This window comes from Triticum aestivum, chromosome 6A (assembly GCF_018294505.1).
Source record: "Triticum aestivum cultivar Chinese Spring chromosome 6A, IWGSC CS RefSeq v2.1, whole genome shotgun sequence".
Classification (NCBI taxonomy): Eukaryota; Viridiplantae; Streptophyta; class Magnoliopsida; order Poales; family Poaceae; genus Triticum; species Triticum aestivum.
In genome coordinates this window covers 481,892,863-481,902,959 of record NC_057809.1, presented here as the reverse complement: position 1 = coordinate 481,902,959, position 10,097 = coordinate 481,892,863, and the positions used below count along the sequence as shown (strand labels likewise).

General features: G+C 44.7%; 1 protein-coding gene across 1 annotated transcript; it reads right to left on the bottom strand.

Moving 5' to 3' along the window:
* Positions 1-797: 797 nt before the first annotated feature.
* Positions 798-9,266, bottom strand: LOC123127997 (zinc finger CCCH domain-containing protein 17). The gene is made up of 9 exons (XM_044547882.1): positions 8,521-9,266; positions 8,352-8,447; positions 8,168-8,257; positions 7,980-8,081; positions 7,733-7,879; positions 6,720-6,839; positions 6,421-6,480; positions 1,533-1,630; positions 798-1,450 (listed from the first exon to the last, which is right to left on the bottom strand). Exons 1-9 carry the CDS (start codon positions 8,965-8,967, stop codon positions 1,312-1,314), a joined length of 1,299 nt encoding a protein of 432 aa, XP_044403817.1. The 5' UTR covers positions 8,968-9,266; the 3' UTR covers positions 798-1,311.
* Positions 9,267-10,097: the final 831 nt, after the last annotated feature.

Below are 10,097 nucleotides of genomic sequence, written 5' to 3'. Positions count from 1 at the left end.
GCACAAATTACAATGATCGCCACAAAAGCTTTGCTTCATCTCCGGTTTGCCCTTGTATGCTCCGCTGAAATATAGTGGCTGCACGGCAGGTGACTTGAACTAGGAAACACTTCCTCTGTCAGCCACCAAGTTAAGGGTATAGGTAGTATAATACTACTAGTAAATCAGTCTGCTGCTCCCATGTACTACAACGCCCAAGACCATACAAGTTCAAGAGACCTTGAGAAAACATTCGGGTGAACCTGGAACCCGGGTTGTCGTCTAGAGTTCATTACCTTTCCCCACGTGCGTGCAATAATCAGCGGCTATGATGGAACGCGGGGAATTGTAGAATAGTTGCCAAATCGCCTCAAGAGCTCCTGCATGACTGCATGAATTTGAACCAAGCCCATGATGGCCTTTCACCAGATGGGCAAACTAGCGCTTAGGAAGGCACGCCTTAAAAAATGTCCCCAGAATAGCAGCTCATTAGGACAGCCAGCCCACTCGCGAAAAACGGGTGTTCAAAAAAAAAGATCTGACGGCCACAGACGGTTCAAACGCGAAATCCAACGACCAAAATCGCTGGGGGCATGAAAGAGCTCGATTTATGCTCAGTTTTACTATTCTAAATTAGAACTCGGTATAAGGTGATTTTCCCTTTCCTTCTTGGAAACTCAAATATTGACCCTAGTTCTGATCGTGCCATCAAAAGGTTAGAAATCACAACCAACTAGGCATTTGTTTTGCACCAAATTAACTTCTAGGAATGTGCATACAGCAGGGCAATATAGGGTGAAGTCTTCACTGTACAGTGCTTCAAGAAGAAATGCTTCTATATTTAGTTATGAACACCCAATTATTATACAATGAAAAGAGCAATTGGCATGCGTGAGTGAACTAACCCAACATATAACTAATCCAAAAAAGATGGCACTTACAACTGCCGCGAGAAAATCTCAAGTTTCCCCAATCCAAATGCGGCCGAACAAAATCCTCATATTAATACATCCTTTGAAGCTATCAGCACATCGGAGAAAAGCAATGAGACACTTCCATGTTCCCGTGCTTTGCAAATTACAAGGAATTATTCCCCCGACGTCGAACCCATTCCAGAACAAGACTAGCTTTTCATATTGATACTACATGGGCCCTCTGCATGTGTTCTAACTGCAATCCGATCCAGCGGAGTCTCATATCCTTGGGAGAATAAATGTAGGATATAACCGAAAATTGAACTGATCGCCAACCACACCTCAACTCATTATGTGTATCCTTGAGAAATCCCGCTTAACATACATTGGGAAACTAATCTAGAGTACGCTATATCCATCAGGTTTGGGAGGCATCAATAATCCATTGCCAAACCTTCAGCTCACCGGTTCCATCCCCAGTGAAAAATAAACCACCAGGTCCAGTTTGTATTGCCCTAATTTCCTGCTTGGAGAATATTCTCCCCCTATCACTGAACCTATAAAACAAAGGAGAGTCACTTCAGAAAAACGTCAGAAGTAAAGAAAACAGAAATGATCTTAGTATGGTAACTTTCTTACGATGGCAGGTCATAGAGGCGGACAGTGTTGTCATTTAATGAACATACTAGCACAGGTTTTGATTGTGCATCAGGCATGCCAGTAAGAGCAAGTGCACCCTACAAACGGAACAAAGCAATCAGATCGTAGATACAGCAGAACATAATTCCCAAACTTTTGGTAAGGTAGATCATGCAAGAGAAGAAGCATATTCTTGAGAAGATAGAAGCTATTGTATTGTAACCTACACGTTGTGAATCAGATAACAAGCCACCATAGCTGCCTACTGAAAGGGATTAAAAGGGGTGCTAGGCACTCAGCAGGCGATTTGCAGCACCTTGGTCACTTCAGTGGCGCCTGGGCACCTTGGCGTTTGCCATGGCAACATCTCATTTGACCCACTAGCAGGTGTGGAAGAGAGATTGGAGTGAAAATAGTGCTAAGCAGCGTTTTGCCAGCCCCTTGGTTGCTTTAAGTGGCGACGATTGCCACGGTGACACCCCATTTGTCCCACTAGCAGGCGTGAATGAGAGATCAGAGTAAGAATAGTGCTGAAGGGAGAGAACGCCCATCAGTGCACTATGGCCGAGCCCACAGCTGCTGCATTATCTGTGTAGGGTTTCCTCTGGCACTCCGTGAAAGCCACCACACATACAAACAGCAGCCGTGGTGGCAGCAAGCACCAGCACTAATGTTGGTGCCAGCGACAACGACATCCTACCGGAGACGACCACATAAAATCCCGCAAGCGATGCTGATCGCGATTCCTCACAGGAGTCGTCTATTTCTCGTCAAAGGTTGTTTTCTGGCCACAGGAACTCATTGGCTGCCGATAGCCAAGCCGCCAAAGCAGCGTATTTGGCTGCTGCCGAGCACTTAAGTGCATGTAGACGAGGGCCTTACTAGTTGCTACGCCTTCTTAGGGCTTGTTTGGTCGCATGGGATTCCTCGGGGATCCCTGTCAAAAACCGGGGCGTAGAGCTCATGCGGCAAGTCGGCCGGTGGAAAACAACCGAAGCATTTGGTTGCTTACCACCATGAATTCTTCATCCCTGTCCGCGTCGTTTCCACAAGGAAATTTCCATGTCTTGAGGGTCCGGGAGGAAACCCTCGGCTCGTCCTCTCTCAAGAACAAGAAATGACGGCGCACCGTCTGCAGATTTCTCTGCCTAGCGACCGGCACCACCGCCTCCTTCTCTTGCGTCAACCCTCAACGATGCACCTCCAAAATCACCTACCGACGGCCATGGTTGGGCTTCATCCTTCTCCTTCCCCGAAGATTCGATCCACCTCAGATCTATTGTCTCGTCCAGCGATGGGAAGGCCAGGCGGTGTCGTCCTCCTCCGTCGACCAAGGTTGCTAGGTTAGCGCCTCCTCCTCCTACTGCTACATCTCGTTTTGCTTCTTCAGTTCTGGCCTTCATCATCCCGTGTCAATGAGACAACCTTCCTTTTCCCTTTCCCTTGGTGTCCAAACAGCAACCCGTGGTTGTGAGGGGATCCTAGGTGAGCATGGAAATCCCCCCTTAGGGGTTTATTGCCCAAGCCTTTTCATCCCCAACCACCAAATGAGCCCTTAAAGGTTAGCCCACACACTACAATTTCCTACCCCCTCCGTTCCAGAATTCTTGTGTGGTTTTAGTTAACGCAGGGAGTACATACTAACTTCAGTTGATAGAACTAGAACAAACCTCAGCTTGTCACCACATTTCTATGTAACTTGTAAGATTGATAATATTAATTTTCCTTTGCAACGAGAAAAATATTTCGTTAAGAAAATTTGCATGCAGAAATGTTAGTAATTCTTGAGATCTAACGGATCTTCAATTACCTTCTACCAAATTTTGTGAGGATCACAAAGCATGATTTCGTAGACTTATTTGATGAACTCAGCGAGTAGCAAATGCTTGAACTTCAAAGACTAAAATTGAGTACTGATTCAAACACCAAGCAAGCCAAACAATTGGGAGTTTGAGACCCATCTGGTCGTTGAACATGAGGTACAAAATCATTGCATAAGTATTGCTCGGAGGCTCGAAGGTGTATCGATTACTCCTATCAAACAAGGGCATTAGCAAGAGTCGAACAGATCTTCTAACTGGAGGGATGTTTCGGAGGGAAATGTTCTTCTGAATGGCAATGATAACTACAAAAGGGGGAAGATGGTACTCCCTCCGATCCATATTAATTGTCGCAGACTTAGTACAAAAGTTGTACTAAGTCTGCAACAATTAATATGGATCGGAGGGAGTACTAAATGGTGGTTCAAAAATCTTGTAGGGGGGATTACCTCTGGAAAGAATTTTTCTGGCAGCTTTTCCAAAACAGAAACCCCTCGGGAAGCCTACTGAAACGGAAAAACTGGGAGGGTGATATCAACTGTAAACTGTGCGGGCAGGGCAAGTGCAGCCCGAATATCATGCTTTGGAATCCTCAAATCACATGTATCTTGTTCTCATTTTCTTTCAGGTGGTGGCTAGGTGGAAGGTTACGAGAAACAATATGGTCAGTGAATACAAGTTGAACTGCATGCAATCTGCAACTCTTTTGTAGGGCACTTCACTCAGTCCAGAAAAGGATCAAACTGGTACGAATAAAGAAAGGTATCTAGTGTTCTCAAACACACTCTTGATGAAGACTCTTAGGCATTTCAATGTCAGTGGCTACGAAGAAAGGTAAGCCTCTATGAAGATGTCTGCTGACTAACTGAAGCTTCTTGTTTACGTAGTTCTTTCTTTTCAGGAGCAGTAATCTCTTTGTCAAGGTAGTTTTTTGAAATCATCGTTCCTTCTCATTTATTGGTGGTAAGTACTTCACTTACAAGCAAAGGAACAATAGATGCAGGAGGATCGCCTAGCAAATTCATGAGCAACAAAAATTGCTTGTCTAAGGCAATGCTCAAACTGAATTTGTTGGAATTCACAAGCTATGTGATAGCAGTCATCAAAGAACGCCGCGCCAACTCCAGCAAATCCAGCTCCATCCTTAAACGCCAAGATTACATCCAAGCTATCCAAGTTGACAACCAATCGGTTACATCATAAGGATTGTGCTAGGTTCAACCCATGCTCCATTGCTGTGACCTTGGCTGTTAGCACATCAGAGCACCATTTGATATGGCTGTCAGCAGCAGCTATAAATTTCCCCGAGCCATCAGGAACAACAGCGCAAACGGCTCCTTGTGGTGTATCGGCATCAAATGCCGCATCCACATTTGGTTTAACGAAATTTCTTGGAGTAGGTGTCCAGACACCCTGTTTAACAGCTGCTTTTGGTGAGTAGGCCGCTGCATAACCAATGATCTTACCACCATAGCTATCTGAGTGGCCTCCCCATGTACCAGTTTCCTACGCTCCCACCATAAATCCCATGACCCAACAGCAACAATTAGATCAAGTTTTCTGAGACCAAGAACTGGTGAGTGGAGCTTCTCCTGTTTAAGCAAGAATTCCAACACTGCTTCTCCAGCAGGTCAACACCGCATGGATGATCAATCACGCCATACAACCCGAGAGCTGCCCACATTTCCTTGGCTATAGTTCTTTCTTTTCAGGAGCAGTAATCTCTTTGTCAAGGTAGTTTATTTCTACCTGGGGTGTTGTTTTTTAGACCATATTTATTGAAACCAGATCACGAGCCTGGTATGAACCTGTTCGGGTTAATTCAACAAATGACACTACTAACTATGCATATTTGAGAAAGGCCATAACAAAAACCACTTGGATATGTCATTCTGATAATTTCAAGACCAAAATGTCCGCGTCTGCTCCTTTCTTCCCTTTCTCCAACCCTCACCTCATCGGCTCACTCTCATGGGCTCATGGTTGCCACCTCAGTGCCCATCACCACCAGCATGGACCATGCAGTTACGAAGCTCGCAGCAAGCCGCTGTTTTACCCATCGCCTATTATTTTCCATGGGTAGTTGCTACTTCCGTTTTACCCAGCCACACTGTGCGCCAGATCTGTTCATGCTTCACAGCCGAGCATGTCAGCTTCTACAGTTGGGCATGGACAGAAAGGACAGGCGGGAAGATGGAGAAGATACAGGAAGAATAGTAGGAAGGACGGCGAGCTTGCTAGTGCACGGCCACCGGTGGTGGAGAAGATAGGATGTGAGAGGAAAGAGGGAGTGGCAATTTAACTGAGAACAGAAGAAACATAAATTGGCATTTTAGCGTGTTCATGCCAATTAATGGCATCCAAGGGCTTATTAGAAGTTGGCATTAATTTTTGTAGCGTCATTTTTCAAATAAGCTGAGTTGGAATACTCCCTCAAGCCCGGTTTGTTAGTCAGGAGAACCATAGTGCGGCGACCAAGACGTCCCTTAAAACAAGGAGAGCGCTCAATTTTCAAGGGATTTATTGCTTGGGAGACTAATATATGAGGATTATCGAGCCGACTAATACACCCGACTGGAGGGAGTAGTATTTTATCGAATTAACCCTTGCTTCGAGGACCTTAGTCAACTGCAATAGCTTGTATACCAACCAAATAGTGAATACACAATTTTAAAAATAAAATAACAATATTATTGAACTTAACAGTCATTTGACCAGTTCACTTACTGGTCTGGTTCAAATATTCAAGTTCAATGGTAGACAAGTTGACATGGATTGATGTATGTAGATTTCTGACACCATATAGATGTTGAGCTTGCATGTGCAAAATTCTGAATATGTTTAGCATATGACGAGGAAATCCTAATAGTAAGTTCGAAGGAGTGTAAACAAGATCTTATAAGATTATTAATTGTACTGTATATTACTGAAGCAGGACATAAATAAGAACAGCGCTACACACAAAAAAGGGCCAAAGAAAGGATGAATCAGAAGTTAACAGGAAAGGTGGTAACAAAACAAACTGCAATTGCGCAACATGACAACTGTATAAGAGTGTCGGCACATACGTTCTCCTCTTTGTGTGTATATGTTACTTCCAAGTTTCCACTTTCTGTAGCCGCCCAGACCTAAGAAAAATAGAACTTACAAGTATGAATTGTATTGAAAAGGACAAATGTGTAATACTCCCTCCGTCCCAAAATTCTTGTCTTAGATTAGTCTAGATATGGATGTATCTAATACTAAAACGTGATTTGATACATCCGTATTTGGACAAATCTAAGACAAGAATTTTGGGACGGATGGAGTAGGAATGTAAGAATTTGTAGAACCATTCGATAACAAGGGGACAAGGATAGAGACTAACTTTTATTGTTTGATCCAAAGAACAAGATAACAGAAACTGATCCCAGCATAGTAGAGACATAACTACATTCGTATGATCAGAAAGAGTCTGTATGCACTGCAACGTTGCCAGATCCCATACCTGAAATATTTGTCATTTTCTTAATATTATTTGTAGAATGGGAGTAAACCAAAGCGACAACATGTTCTGATCTTAATTGAACAATGTAATGCTAAAGTACCATCTGTCGCGTGAAGCAAAATAAGTCCAGGTGACTGAAAATCGTGCACACTAAGAAAGAAGAGATACTTCATGTTGAATCAAGATTGGGGATACCAAAAGTACCAGGAAAAATTCAACAACAGGGCAATAACAGAGTTCCCACAGCATCAGACACCATATGTAAGTGTTACAGCAGTGAGGTATTTTATTTTATTTGTTGGGATTGGAGCCTTCCCACTAATGTAGATGACGTTTTTTTCGAAGTACTTGTTACAAATGTTCCACATGCCGGTTGAGATATCACCATAAAATGTGCATGTAAACTCACAGTAAGTTATTGAAGTGAGCGGCCACTCTAAATTCTAAAGTTATACGTGATGCAGGACTGCAACACCCATAGTAACAGTGCCTAACCTGATGCAGATTTGCACAAACATTAGATGCCAGCTTTGCTTGTATAGTTACATTTATTCTGACTACATAGTAGCACAAATCTCAGGCATCATCTGTTTTACATCTGACTCGTGACTCCAGATGAAGTCACGAACTAATTACCAATATGCCTACCTCTTAAATTAATGAGAACAGTCAGAAGTGTATAACTATGTGCAATACATGGGTCTACTTTGCATGTGCATACTTCCATGATCCACCATTAGAAGAAACACAGAGGATAAAACAGATGTTGACCTAAAGAGATGGAAGTGTTACAAGCTAACAGAAATTCATGATCTGATGCATGCATCAAAGCCTACTGCATTAACTGTATCTAAGAATGTGTGAACAACAATGCACAAGTTCTCAGTCCTTACTCTAATGGTTTTATCCATTGAGCCAGAGTAAAGTCTCATTCCCCCTACTATTAACGAAACAACAGCAAGCTGGTGCCCGGTAAGAGAAGCAGCTGGCTCAAAACAATTTGTCACGGTGCTAAATCTCCATGCCAAAATCCTTCCATCCTGCACCAAGTGTAATACGAGAGAATGCATCATTAATGAAAATTATATTTGCCAGGACAAATGCTAGTTCCAAAGACAAGCCAAAAGGAAGGTAGTTTACCTGTGTTGCGGCAAAGAGTAGCTCATTGCCAATTGCGAGTGCATAGACTTGTCCAGTCGGCCCGGTAAGGTTCATTTCTGCTTGAGTTTGCATATTCCAAACCTGCAGCAACAGTTCATAGTCAGACACACATGTGGAATAGCAATAGCATTGGGTTAAAATCACAAATCTCAAGCACCATTTCCTACCTTGACAGCATCAGGTATTCCAACAAACAACCATGGCCCCTCGCTGATCATGCACCCAACCTCACCCCCCACGGGGAGGACACCAGCACACTATCACACACCATATAGAAAATAAAGGTACTGAAAATTGTCATACAGAACACAGAATCCTTCCAAGGATACAATTCAATGATGCCTCAGCTACCTGTCCAGTTTGACAATCCCAAAGGCGCACTGTTCCATCCTTACTGCCAGAATACAGCTTGTCTGACCCAGCAGGCAGTGCGATCCCTGTCACAACCTGAAAGGACGCACAGCATTTGATGACCGACGTTTCGAATTTTACTAGACGGTCTTATCTGTAGATGAAGTACCTTCTCGTGGCCCTGGAGAGGGGTGAGCAGCGTGATGCTATTGCTCATGCAATATGTGTGCGGGTAGCGGCACTTCTCGCCGTAGGTGCAGTCTCCGGCGAGGAAGAACTTGCAGGGCCGGTCGGGCACCTTGTGCCTGACGCCACCGTCTGCACCCCCGGGGCCCCTCCCCCATTTGTTGAAGCCGCCGCCGCCGCGGCCCCCTCCTCCTGAGTTGGGGTTGCGCCAGACGTGCCCACCGGGGCCATCCCTTTGGTTCGGGCGCTTGGTGGTGGCCGCCTCAGGGAGCTCGCTGTGGAGGAAGGGGCAGGGGAAGCGATTGCATCGCCCAGCGCGCCAATGGATGCAGACCTTGGTAGAGGAAGACGAAGAGGCGGCGCCGGGCGCGGGCCCGAGGCGGTTGTGCACGCGCTTGTTGCCGAAGCGGCCGTCGGCCTCGAAGTCCATGGGCGTCGCCTAGGGTTTGTCGGGCTCGGGAGGCGGCGCGGGCAGGGGAGGAAGTAGTCAGGTAGTATTCGGGGTTTGACGGGAGCAGCGGCGGGGAGGTTGAATTTATTAAGGAAGTAGGGTCGCGTGGAAGCGACGCGGCGAGGGCTCGCCGGAATGGATGGGGAGATCCGGATCGGAGCGGGGAGAGGAGGCGCTAACGGTGGCCCTGCTTTCCCCTTGGTCGGGTTTAGCTCGCGGGTGGAAGGTTGGGCCGGCTCCGGTTAATACAACGTGGCCGGTGCCCCGCAGGCCGGCTGACGCCGACGAAGCGAACCGCCTGATGGAAATACGGAAAATACATACACTGTTTCGTTATGCAAGTACGAAGGAAAAAGAAGTTTCTTATTTTATACCCTATATATAAAAGGGGAAAAGGTTTCTAGTATTTTCTTTAGTACAGTAATACACACATACCCTAGCTCTATGAGCGGAAGGTCTGAAATAAATATAAGAAAATGCGAGCACCAGTGTCAAATCTAGGGCATAAACTCTAGTGGGATGAGAATACCACTGTCCTTCTAACCACCCAGCGATGCGTTGGTTCGCAAGGTTTCTAGTATCTAACTGTTAGTTTATTTATAAAAGTTATTCATGTTAGAGATATAGCAATTTACCAATAAGTTTAATCCGGAAATATTTTAGATAAATCATGATGAACAAGATCGAACGAATGTAAATACTACTCAAACTAGACATGTAATTGAGTATTTATGATAACGGTAACATATGTAAATCAATTGCTAGAACAGAAGTTGTTGGAGTGATCCCTAATAAAACAGATAAGATGCATCCACAATAGCATTAGAAGTCATGTCGCCGAAGAACTTATCGATGTCAGGGAAGTAGTCGTCGCACGAGACCTTTTTGAAAACTTGATTGCCTCATGTGGTGTGAAGCGGGGTGGGAAAGACATTAACAACGTAAAGCTTTTGAACCAGGAGATACTCTTATGTGGTGTTGCAATTTTTGATAAAGGGTGTTTTTATTAACTTAAAATGTAGCATCAAGCAGACACAAAAAGCATGATGAGCAACACCTGGTCTCTGCATGGCTAAAATACACATAACGAGACACCAACAATCTGAAGT

Excerpts from the sequence above, each read along its gene's own strand:
- LOC123127997 (XM_044547882.1), bottom strand. The coding sequence starts at position 8,967 with ATGGACTTCGAGGCCGACGGCCGCTTCGGCAACAAGCGCGTGCACAAC. Across the intron at positions 6,840-7,732 it reads CAATGGATAAAACCATTAGA|GTATGGGATCTGGCAACGTT; the intron begins GTAAGGACTGAG and ends CAAATATTTCAG. Across the intron at positions 1,451-1,532 it reads CGCCTCTATGACCTGCCATC|GTTCAGTGATAGGGGGAGAA; the intron begins GTAAGAAAGTTA and ends TTTGTTTTATAG.